The following is a 13,503-nucleotide window of genomic DNA, read 5'->3' as shown; positions in this document are numbered from 1 at the left end:
TAAACCTTAAAACTCAAGCCTTCAATGAAAATCTAAATGTCAGGATATGAATTTTGTGGGCAGTCAAACCCAAACAATATTTCCCTAAATGTTTCCTACTTGATCACGATTACAGTGTAAATATAATATTTCATATATTGTTCTGTCAAATACCACGCAACCCTGACCTTTAGGAAAATACTAATGAAAGTGTAATGAAATATATAATCAATTTCCATTCAATATCTCTGCTCCAGATAAAAGACAGTGTGACATTTAGAAACACAGTAAGCCAAGATATACAGTACTAAAATAGGTGTGTTCATATCCAGTGTATAAAATAGCTTTAACATAAATCTGAAATATTCTAAAAACAAAAGATCTGATTTCATTCATGTCCTGTGTTTTATCACCAACGTTAAAAGAATTTTCTATTGATTATTTCTGAGCTTGTGGCCAAAACATAAACAAATTCATTATTTTCTACAATCACCAAAATGTGCAAGCACTTCATCCACACAGGACTACTTGCACTCACACACAGGATATCTAATTTCTTAAAATGTTGTCATCATGCCAACATATACGTTTTTCAGTGATTTGTTATACATTATTATCGATTTCTTTCCAACAATGAACATGTACAAAATGCATTTTAGTCAAAACAGGACATCAATGAGAATATCACTGAACAAATATAATATAATCAATATTCACTCTACAAAATCATATTTCAGTTTCATGTGCAGTAGAGTAACAAAGATATGATAATATTGTTTCATTCCCTCTAAAATGGCAAAAATCCTTTCCACTTGAACTCCTGTGAGAAGGACGACACACTTGGGAGATATAAAACACATCTTGCCCTGACGTAAAATCATAACCTTTTCACGCCCTCTTGACAAGACACTTGGTGCAAAACACTAAACCATCTGGTCTATAATTCAATGTGCACATAAATTTTCACGGAGTGCATCGTAATTGTCTCAAATATGATGTCAAGCTGCTGCAAGTTTCAACCAAATCCAATAGAATCATCCATTCAGTGCATGAGTGGCATCCATTTTGTTTTAATGATGATGGTAATTTTTGTCCGGATTGATTTGCGTTAATTTCTTGAATTAACAAGACCAGTTTTCTGTTATCCTTGAGTGGTTTCCTATGGGTCATTGTTCTTGAACAGTGTTTGATGTCGTTGCCATGGCTCTCTTTGCAGTGTTTTCAACTAGAAATTCACAAACCTTCTCAAGGTTCAGACTTGAAGAAATCCAATGACTGTATTAAACTGACAGCTTCCACTTCCTCTACACCTTGGTGTTGGGACAACCATCTTCTTCAAATTCTTCCATTACAATCATACTTGATCTGCTGTCCTACGCTCTTCTGGAGCATCATCAAATCAGAATCTCATCATTCTTGTTATCAATGATTCAAAATGCAAGTACACCACCTCCATTAAAAGTCAAATTTCTTCCACAACATCAAAATCGAATCTCTTGTCCTGAATCAACACTAATAACCAGCACTTAACCAAATCTCCCATGAATGTAACTCCTTGAAATGACAAACACGCCACAAATCTGAAAAACAAATCACCAATACTTACCCTAAAAAAGTGCATGTTGGCCATTTCTTTGACCAATAAAAAGAGCTAGTTTCCCTGCCGTGAACTCCCGATCCACTGTGTGAATCACTCGCTGATATATTTTGCTACAGTTTACCAGGAGCGTCACATGGGCTCCGCTAATGGATAGGGCTAAGTGATGCCACTGGTTGTCTGCAAGTCTGTATGGGAATGTTTCGACATGTATTTGTTGGTCATGTGTATAGTGGAAACGTATTTCATCTCGTCGTCCACTACTTTCCACTTCTAAAAATCTGAAATTCAATGAACATAATGAATTAACATTACATACATGTGGATATGTTCACGATAGTGAAATATGTAAGAGAGGGTTCCTTTGAGTGAGAGTGTAACAAGTTCAGACAGACTAAACATCGCTGGTATTGCAGTTCTGACAATGATCAGCAGAACCTGGCCCAACTAAGGGACATAACTCTACAAAGTGACTATCTGTGTCTCCCAAATGTCATGCCTTTCTAAGAATGAGCTTAGCACATCAGAGAAACCATGAATATTCAGTGTGATATCAAACCTGAGCAACTATTGCAGCATAACCCCTGTGAACAGAGTTTGATTCTGTAATTGGTTCACCTGCTCCAGATAAGAAACCACCAGCACTAAGTACAGGTTCTAACTAGTCTGGCTAAGACAGTCATAACAGTGAGTTCCCGCAAGCAGACCCTGAGTTCAATATTCTCATGATGCCATTATACTGCTGAAGAACTGTAAGGTCGAGTCGGGTAGCCACATGGTACAAGTATTGCCTGGTCTCACTGAAGACCTGGGTTCAATTCCCTTCATCAGTACAACATGGAAAACTCATTTCCAACCCCAAATTACTCCTAAGTTGAATTTGTAAAGTTAAATGAAAATGATCCTTGCTGAGTTCAATTAGCTTGCTGTCCAAACACTGAATATCAAATTGTTCAGGTAGATAATCCAATATACACTAATTGTAGGAATGACTTTGTCCTGGTGACCTTCATTACCAAGGATGCAGGTGCAACAATGTCAGCGCGCTTTATGAACACTCTGCCTGCACTTTACCAACACACACATGTTGTAAGATGAAGTCGCTTCCTACATCAAAGACAAATCCTTCAGATGAACACAACTCCTTGAGAATAATGGCTGAAGTTCTAGTAGATGTGTCAGCTTGTACAATTTAACATATCCTTCATGGTGTTTTTGTATATGACGACTAATGTCACAGTTGTGGCAACCGCTTTCCAAAATTTCTGCTTCAGTAACTACTAATTAGATTTACCTTGAGAAATCACTTTTATTTTGACGTCAGGAAAAGGCATCCTTACGCACATCCTGTCATTTTATTTTTTTACCAGAAGAAAAAACTATCAGTCTAGACTCAAGAGTGGTACAAGAATCAGATTTCCCTTCCAAGGCCTTTTGATACATACCTTGATAAATCTATTTTTTTATTCACAATATTTCTAGAATAAGTTACACTAAAAGAGCTGAAAACAGTCAAACAATATTCTGGTATAAGGTCAAACTAAATAAAATTTAATAAAGTAAACTGAAAGTATAACTTAATATCAGAAGGACAAGAATATAGTATGTTCAGAAAAACAACAACATTATCAATATTTCATTTTCAATAGTGTTTAAGTTTGACATCCAAGAAATTTCAGAAAGTTAACACAATAAAATTTGTGATTTTTAAGAAATTAGTAATGTGAAATATAATAAACGATAACAGTTTAAGATTTAGTAATTGTAAGTAGCTAGGAAAATAGTTTCAGCTCAACAGACAAATCAGAATAGGCAAATGAATGGTCCTACAAGGTAAATTCTTTCATTCACAAGCCAACAATTTATTTCCATGACCTATGGTAAGAACTTAAACCCAATGTTTTGTCTTGACATTAAAATTACCGAGCAGAAATAGCACGTAACAGCTGGTAGGCGGTACCTAATTGAGACAGGAGTCTTGAACTGATGGGTAATTAATTCCACCAGAGCTCCATTCAGAGTCTAACAATTACATATCTTCTCTTTCACGAGTGCTAATGAAGAAATGGGTTAATTGCCAGCACAACAGGTAGACCAGATAGTCTGCTCTCTTGCTTCATAGGGGGCGCTGGTGTAGATGTGATAACGCCCCCTCGTAGGTAATCATGGTGCACTGTGGGAGATTACTATCGATGATGGTGATAGATCTGTGACTACCACGATGGTGAGAGTAGAATGTGGCTCTTATCTTAACTGTGTTTATAAACTTTGTATTTGTTTTCTAAAACATATTTTTTAAGTATTAAGGATTTATGAGCGCAGTTTTAATGATCTAAAGGAAGTAAAAACACAGAATATCAAAGAGGAATTACATAGAGTATATATCAAGGAGTACGGTCTTCATGTTTATAAGATAAAGGTCCTTCACAATAGTGAGTGTGTCCAGTGTTGTATTGAGTTTACACAGTTTTTAGTTATTTGATGGTGGCTTGTAGTTGTTAGAGTTTGAACCACACAAACCACTGATTGATGGGGGTTGAGTTAGTGTGTGAGTATGGTTTTACACCACTTTTCGCAATATTCCAGGAATATCAAAGTGGGGGACACCAGAAATGGAATTCACACATTGTACCCATCTGAAGAATTGAACCCAGGCTGTTGGGGTGATGAGCGAACACTTTATCCACTAGGCTACCCCACCACCCCCTTAGGCTTTTAGATATTTAAACTGTAACACAATAAAATTGAATAAATGCTTACTCACCTGTATATTTCTGAGGAAAATGAAAAAATGCTACCAGAATCTCCTAATTCCTGTCTTACATTGGCTAAAAATGTGATTTCATCATGAGTTTTCAATAAATGAAGTGCTTGTTGTAAAACTGGTTCTGGTACAGCTATGTGGCGAGTGGCACCTGAAACAGAACAGATTCAACATTAGTCAGGTCATCAATGACAGCATGGAAAACAACACATTTCTTATATGATGAAACAGCAATGGAACATGTTTCTATAGCAATGACTGGCCAGCAGTGGTTTGCAAAGGTTTTTGAAATTCAACTGACACAGGCTTTTGATGAGTCATCTTTATCGCAACTTATTTGTGAAGACTGTAAGTTCAGCAGGGTCCTGATCCACAAGCGATCATAACGTTACGGCTTGTCGTAAATATGTAGTTTATCATAGGCTTACTATTGTTGTATGGCTACAAACGCTTTGTGGATCTGGACCCAGTTTCTGAGAGAATAAATGAGTATGATTTTATGCCGTACTTCACAATATTCAAGCAACATGACAGCAGGGACACAGGATAATGGGCATCACACAGTGTTCCTATGAACAGAATCTAACTGTGTCTTTCATGTGGCAAGCAAACATTTTGACTTCTAGGCTAAAGCAATGGTTAGTATCAGTGGTTGGTTGTTGTTCAACGCTGCACTCAGCAATATTCCAGCTATATGGCAGCGGTCTATAAATAATCAAGAAAATCCAGTGATCAACAGTATGAGCATCAATCTTCGCAACTGGGATACAATGACATGTGTCCACCAAGTCCCGGATCTTCACGGGTTAGTATTAGTGACAATTCCTAATATCAGTCAGCTAGCTACAGCACATTTTCAGGTCTTATGACAATCATGAATTAGTAAGGATGGTACTGTTTTCCGTGGTAAGCCCAAGTAACATTAATGCTGTCATGAGAGAGAGCAAGTACAGGATGGTCTTTGCATATTGCACCCATAGGAAATCAAACCCTGTTCTTCAGCAGGTAGAGTCAATGTTATATGCAATACCCCACCATCCTTCTGTGATGCTTGCTGTTGTTTCCAGACATTTCCACTCAATCTACACATGTCTCAAATAGTGAGTTTCAAAGTCATCATATGTGGTAGATTAAACAGGCAGTATCAAAAGTGCATACTGCATAAGATTCTTTGCAAGGACCACATTCAGTTAATGTGTAACATGCACGCACGCATATGCACGCGCACACACACACTTCAAAAACATGTTCATTAAGTCCATAGACGCTGGGTAGAAAGCAGTCCATCCAACAACAGTCCATGTATCAACTGTCAACACTAAACATAGTAAATATAATAGGAACAAACAAATTCAGGCAAGTAGATTCAAAAGTGCTTGGCACAGGCTGTTTTCCATCATAATATATTCATAGTTCTGTCAGTAACCAAAATGGGAATATATGTAAATGCAAATATAAATCCTAAGCCTAAGGTTAAATTACATAGAACATCCCTTTACAAGAACATGATTGCCAATCACCTTGCTCATTTTGTAACTTTACACTGTATGTCCTAGTGATCAATCAATCTTAACCCACTGAGAAAGCCTGCAAGCCTTAGAAGTACAGATAAGCAAGTCATTGCCCCAAGAAACAAAATGGCAGGTTTTTGATTACATGTAGTACTACTATCCTGACCACTACATTTAACAGGTAAGTGATTGATCCGTTCTTTTGTTGGCTGTTATCTGCTCTAACAGCATCAGCTTTGGTCATAAACAAGAAGGGAAGCTGTCATGCTTCTGTCACTCATCTGCCCAGTGTAACCTCCACAACTTATTTTGGACCTGTCTCATAGCTCAGCCATCCAAGATTAGTTGTAAAAACAACAGTACGATCAAATTTGCTTCTGGTACCGAACTCAAATGCTTGCATTGCAACTATTAGTACCCTGTGAAATCATGTTTGCTTGAGGTAGAAATAGCAGGTTGAAATGATCTCAAAATCATGACCTTTCACATGAACCTTCAGATTTTGCTTTAACAGATATTGAAATGTTAAGCTTATTAAAAAATATGTCAGCATAATCACTTTTTTCTAGGTAATGGTAACAACAACAAAAAAATACATTTTCTGACATTTTAGCATTAAGAGCCATATACCAAAACATACAGGTTAAAGTTTCGATAGTCAGAGGACTACAAGAATGAAGCTTCCTTGTCAAAATACCTGGGTTAATAGAGTAGTCACTGTCATAGACTTGCACTGACAAGGCCAACATCCAGTGCAGATCTAACCACAAAACAGAACTTAAATGTGACTAGACCTGTCTGACAGGCCAATGACCTTAAACTTCAATGTGGTAACTGGCAGATCAACATACAGACTCTTGCATTAGTCTGTCTCACAGTCCCTTAGCCATTTTATTTTCCCTACAGCCTAGCCCTCCCAGCAATGCCAAAGCCCTAAATGAAGCAAGTCTATCTCTGGTCTCCCTGGGGCTCCTTTTCAATTTAAATTGGTTCATTTGTTTTCATATTCAAAATATATATATCTGTAAAGATCTATCTGTGACCAGTCCTATATCACATACTAATGTATTTGCACATACAATGTGGTCACTGACAGATGAACATTCAGACTCTTGCAACTAAGGGTAGACTAACATCTAGACTCTGAATCTATATAATAGGAACAAACAATTCCAATTGCAAAGGAGCACCAGAGAGAAGGGAAATTCAGAACCTGAGGAAACCTGAGTCTTGCTTCACTTAGGGCTTCACCATTGCAGAAAGGGCTTGGCAGGAGAGAAAATTATGCGGTTCAGGAGCTTTGAGGCAAGAACATGGGCACAGCAGTAAGGATCTAATCCCGCAAGAGAAGTTAATTCTGCCCAGGTCTGTATCACAGTCCATTGTCCTTACACATACAATGTGGTCACAGTAGTCTCTTGTACTAACAAGACCAAATGCAGTTCAAAAGCAGTACAAGAACTGCCTGCAGGAACTGTGCCACTAGTACTCCCATTTCTAAACTGTCGCTAATAGAAATAAAATGAATAAACACCAACTGAATAAATATCCAAACAGAAATCAACAACAGCCAACATACACGCTGTCTGCTTGACAATACAAAAATCAATACCATCAAATGATAAAATTGTACCATGATGTATAAATAAATATCATGCTAACCATCCTATGGTTGTTACTCCTGTTCTGTACACTGCAAAAACTATATAATATTGTCTTTTATATAACGATGATTGCTTCTTCCCAACATGATGAACAGACAGGTTTAATTTACTCCTGTACATAAATATTGCTAATAGTCTGTAATTAATGCTGGCGGAATTACCTACACACTAACATTGCGTGCAGTTTAAGCTGCAGAGATTCATTTGTCTGCTTGTTTGCACTGAAGGGATTTGCCATATTAGAGCTAACTCCCCCAAAACTGTGACATGTTTTAATATCAGACATTTGACATTTTTGGAATAAAAATTATTTCTTATGCCAGACAAAGTTCTTAACTTTCATGTCTTTTTGAAACCACAAATCACATGAAAACTTCAGAGAATGAAGAGCATTTTCCTTCTGAAAGTAAAGATTTGTCAGAGCTTTGAAAGATGTGGTAATAATCACAAAAAAGCTTTTTTTCTACCTCGAAAGAGCATTTAAACAACCTCTATGAGCATATCCATGAAACCTGTAATACAAGATGAAACCAGTGCTACTGCAGAAGTGTTCTTCAGACAGATACACCACATGACCTTGTTTAGATCACGAATACTTCGAGCTGGCATACAAATAACTGAAGAGCCAGTGCACAGGTTGGTGTCAGCTGTACCAGTGTGTCGCTGGCTCTGTAGACATACATATCTTGTCATGTATATGTGTGTGGAGTGAGTGAGAGTGAGTGAGTGAGTGAGTGAGTGAGTGAGTGAGTGAGTGAGTGAGTGAGAATAGTCTTCTGGGTAGAACTGTTTTTCTAGATAGAAATAGAAAAGACCATGAAGGCAGGACAGTTCATGAAGGCATGACATTGTATCTTCATGGATCTTCATGGGTGACATTGTATGAAGCACACCCATGAAAACCTTGGTTAGAATTGATCTTCAGTAACCCATGCTTGTCATAAGAGGCAACTAACGGCATCAAGTGGTGAGTTTCGCTGACTTGGTTGACACATGTCATCATTTACCAAATGCTTAGATCCATACTCATGCTGTTGATTACTCGATTGTTTGGTTCAGACTTGATTATTTACAGACCGCCACCATATAGCTGGAATATTGCTGAGTGCAGCATAAAACTAAATTTACTCACTCACTGTATGAAGCACACTGTTCTATGAAAGCAGTTTCTGTATGTAAAGGCTATGTAATCTCTGAAGGCATGATACTATATAAAGGCACACTGTTCTATGAAGGCATGACACTGAATGAAGGCACATTGTTCTATGAAGGCATGACACTGTATGAAGGCACACTGTTCTATGAAGGCATGACACTGTATGAAGGCACACTGTTCTATGAAGGCATGACACTGTATGAAAGCACACTGTTCTATGAAGGCATGATACTGTATGAAGGCTTACTGTTCTATGAAGGCATGACATGTTATGAAGGCACACTGTTCTATGAAGGCATGATACTGTATGAAGTAGTGGTGGTCTGATTAATTGAAATAATCGAAGATTGGTCGCAGTGACTAAACGACCAAGCACTCGATCATGTTTTCTCATAAACGAACACAAACAATTCTAGAACACTTGTTTGCATTAACAATATTTTCACAAGGTTGGTTTTGTCTGTTACATTTCATGACCACTACTAGCTGGTTCCAAGTCATGGTTGAATTTATCTTCAAGACTCCAAGAAATTAGTGTTCCTAACTTACTAGTCATCCTTTAAAGATGTGAAATTTGCCAATGCCTTTTGTGCATTTTGCAAAAACACCAAAGAACTACAGTTTTTTTTCTATATTTGTTTTGTCCATTAACAAAAATAATCAGGAAAATTTAATAAATGATGCTAACCAATTATTTTCGATGATTGATCGGTTGTAATGAACCAATCATCAATTATGAGATTTTGACCAATTCCCAGCACTAAGTATGAAGGCATACAGTTAAATGAAGGCATGATACTATATAAAGGCACACTGTTCTATGAAGGCATGACATTTTATGAAGGCACACTGTTCTATGAAGGCATGACAATGTATGAAGACATACTGTTCTATGAAGGCATGGCACTGTATGAAGGCACACTGTTCTATGAAGGCATGACACTGTATGAAGGCACACTGTTCTATATATGAAGGCATGACACTGTATGAAAGCACACTGTTCAATGAAGGCATGACACTGTATGAAGGCACACTGTTCTATGAATGCATGACACTGTATGAAGGCACACTGTTCTATGAAGGCATGATACAATATGAAGACACACTGTCCTATGAAGGCATGATACTGTATGAAGGCATACTGTTCTATGAATGCATGACATTTTATGAAGGCACACTGTTCTATGAAGGCATGACATTTTATGAAGGCACACTGTTCTATGAAGGCATGACATTTTATGAAGGCACATGTTCTATGAAGGCATGACACTGTATGAAGGCACACTGTTCTATGAAGGCATGACATTTTATGAAGGCACACTGTTCTATGAAGGCATGACACTGTATGAAGGCACACTGTTCTATGAAGGCATGACACTGTATGAAGGCACACTGTTCTATATATAAAGGCATACTGTTCTATGGAGCCATGACAATGTGTGAAGGCACACTGTTCTTGAAGAGAGAACAGGTTGTGTATATAAGCCATGTAATCTCTGCATGTAGGCAGGCCAGACAAGCAGAACATGTTCCACAGAGTGGGTTCAGCAGCTGGACTGCCAAGACTGTTGGGGTGGCTGTTATCATGTAATGTTCTCTATGAGACTCCTACATCTGGAGGCCTGGGATTACTTGTTTATCACAGGATAAGCTTGCTAAATGTGACAAATAAATTACACTGTGAATGTCCTCCTAGATTATACATGGCTGTCCATCTTTCTGTAGCTCTTTGAACACTGACTTATAAACTGTGCAATGTCAAACTCAATGATGTTTCCTATCAGATTTGTGTAAAACAAGAAAATTTAAAGCAGCATTTGTAAAGAACACTGTATACTCAAAACCAATGAATCATAAGAAGTAAATCCTTGGAAACTGAATATTTAAAGAATGTCAACACTCTGGGATATGTAGGAATATGTCTGATAGAAATTATACTCTGTTGCCATGATCAGGCAGATTTGTCTTTAATATTTATCTTGAAATATATAATTTTAAACATAACTATACTGACCCCATGATGTCCACTCACTTCAACTCGTTGTCACGCAAAGGTAAAGGTGAAAATATGCACTTCTGTTGTCAAGGTCTTACACATGTCTATTTGTGTCTTATAGCAAAACCTATTCACAAATTTCACAGAAAAATATATTTTAAGCTGTGTCTGAAATTATACTTATTTAAATCCTTTGTAATTTGACATAATTCTTTTAATTATAGTAATAAATCACAACCAATATATTTTCCCCCAACATCTTCAATATTGTCAATGAAAACTGAAATGAGAAATATTTCAGCCAAGTATTGACAATAAATGGCACGACAGTGATAGATTCCCAGAACATGATTCCTAACAAATCCATAAAAGCCAAGTCTATGCCCAACACCAAATTCTGAAGCAAACCTAATTTGCCTTAACGTTACGACAATACCTTGCCTTTAACATCCTTCCAAACCCACATTACATTAAGTCGTATCAGCCTGAACACTTGAGCTAACTACAATAACTCTCTGTAACTCAACCTCCATGAAACTAGTCTTCTTCCTCTTCCAGCACCTGATAAAGTTTCTCTGATGTCCCCAGCTGAGCGGCAGGTCAAAGTTGGGATGTTTAAAGAGCGAGTTACAGTGATTAACACTAAATTAATGAGCTGCATCAGCGGATGGAGCAGAGGATGGTGTAGACGCACTACAGATGGCTGATAACTCTTCTTAGTCAATGGATCAGCATTCCATTTCAGTGTGCACTTAGAAATCATGCTTCCAACTGTTGTGTGAGAATTTGATAATTTTAAGAGCTATTTCAGTGTGTCTGAAATCTGGTTAATTCAAAATAAATGTACAGTGGGTTTCAAAACCTCATTTCCAGCAAGTTACTGTCTCACCTGTTCAGATGTAGACTACACCTGCTAATTAATATGAGTATTGGACCCATGAAGGTCTGGGTTAGAATATTGATCGTCAGTAACCCATGCTTGTCATAAGAGGCGACTAACGGGATCGGGTGGTCAGGCTCGCTGACTTGGTTAACACATGTCATCGGTTCCCAATTGCGCAGATCGATGCTCATGCTGTTGATCATGGGATTGTCTGGTCCACACTTGATTATTTACAGATTGCCACCATATAGCTGGAATATTGCTGAGTGCGGCGTAAAACTAAACTCACTCACTCACTAATATGAGTATTATTTTGACTTTCAAATTGCATTTATTTATAACCACAATATATTGTATGTAATATTTCATCTGTACTTCAGGAGAAATCCACATAATTATAAGGTCTTAGTACTTTGATAATAAAGAATGAGATCTTTGTGATGTCTTCTGTTTTAGGGAAAGTATCAGAATATTTCTTTAATGAAGCCATTTAGGCTCTTTTCTTAGGTGTTTCTGTTAACTTTGTGAAACTTGCACCGTTATCCATTTAATAATGTACAATATCACTGTTCATGCTTCCTTATACTAGTATGTTTGATCTCCTCCTCCACCTTCCCCCATATGTTTTATCATTGTATCATAAAAAACATCATAATAATTTGAAACAATGTTCATGACCATAATGTTATCAATTACATCAGTAACTGAATTCAGAACGTTTATAGTGATCGTCTGGGGTCTATATATAGTCAGACAAGCTGTGCATTCAAAAAGGTGGGACTATTTCAGCAATTCAACTGTACAAACAAACACATTCTTATCACTCTCTCCATATGAAAATAACTTTCATCTTGCAGAGTTTTTTTTAATGTACTTCTGCACTCATGAACTTCCAGGTCTGAAATAACCCATCATCAAGACAAATCACACCTTTTTCTAACTAACATCTTGAAAATGTTTTCCGTACAACCAACGATAGACTGATTATCCAAAGCTAGGATGCAAGCGAGGACTCTGCTATGGGCTTGATGCAATACAGCATCTTGCACTTAGGATGATAATGTTAGGGTAATGATGGCTTCTCACAGCCCAAACAACATCACTTCAAAGGCCCCAAATGGAAGACAGCAATTTTAGTATCAAGGGCAGATAACTAATGGCCACTTCCTGTGATATAATGGTATGAGGTATTCTGAAAATAACCACCATGATTTGTATTATGTCAGTGATTGCAACAGTTTCTACAACTATCCACCAATAAAAGATAAAACATTCACGCCATGGTTTGGCCATTTCAACACATTTCTGAATAACTTACAAAGGGACTCGCTGCTGAGAGCTATGGGCAAGATTACAAAATGTCAGCTGATGGGAGAGTCTAAAGGAACAGGACACTGACCACGAAAGAGATATCATTTTTTAATACCAATATGAGACAAGATCTCAGTGGTTAATACAAAATAAGTAAGGGAACTAATGATCTGAATGTAAGCTATCGTTAAAAAGCACATTTACAAAACCATGGCGTTGCATCCTAATGCAACATCATATCACAAAGAAATTTCACAGCGTGCATTAAGAATATCTGATGCACCTGCACACAGAATCCAAAGCATACCTATAGTGGAACTCATAATCACTAATGCAAATTGAGCTAATCACGCTCTATAACATACCATTGAAACATTTCCTAACTAAACAGACAAATGTCCAAAGGTGACCCAATGTTTGGTAAATCCAAAAGTGTAATTTCTCCATTGTAGGACAAGTACCATCAAATGGTAGACTACCAACTAGTCTCTGAAATGAACACATTTTACAGAAAAAAACGTTCATAGTAAAAAAATAAAAAAATAATGAAAAGGAGCCCTGAGATTTTCTTCATTGTCACATTTTCTAGACTTGCACTTTCTAGGATATATCTACTTCAAATTCTGTATGACAGACTACGTC

General features: G+C 37.3%; 1 protein-coding gene across 1 annotated transcript in view; it reads right to left on the bottom strand.

The window, feature by feature from the left end:
• The window catches only part of LOC124286553 (protein kinase C-binding protein NELL1-like), a 141,006-nt gene that overhangs the window by 23,479 nt on the left and 104,024 nt on the right, over positions 1-13,503 (bottom strand). Inside the window, exons 3-4 of the mRNA XM_046722924.1 lie at positions 4,341-4,491; positions 1,597-1,857 (exon numbers count right to left, since the gene is read on the bottom strand). Of these exons, the coding sequence (XP_046578880.1) occupies positions 1,597-1,857; positions 4,341-4,491 (412 nt within the window). The remainder of the gene's footprint in view (positions 1-1,596; positions 1,858-4,340; positions 4,492-13,503) is intronic.

The sequence above is a fragment of the Haliotis rubra genome, unplaced genomic scaffold (assembly GCF_003918875.1).
Source record: "Haliotis rubra isolate DU_JTF1 unplaced genomic scaffold, ASM391887v1 Scf386, whole genome shotgun sequence".
NCBI lineage: Eukaryota > Metazoa > Mollusca > Gastropoda > Lepetellida > Haliotidae > Haliotis > Haliotis rubra.
Note: the sequence above shows the minus strand (reverse complement) of the source record. Positions and strands in the feature narration are given on the sequence as shown.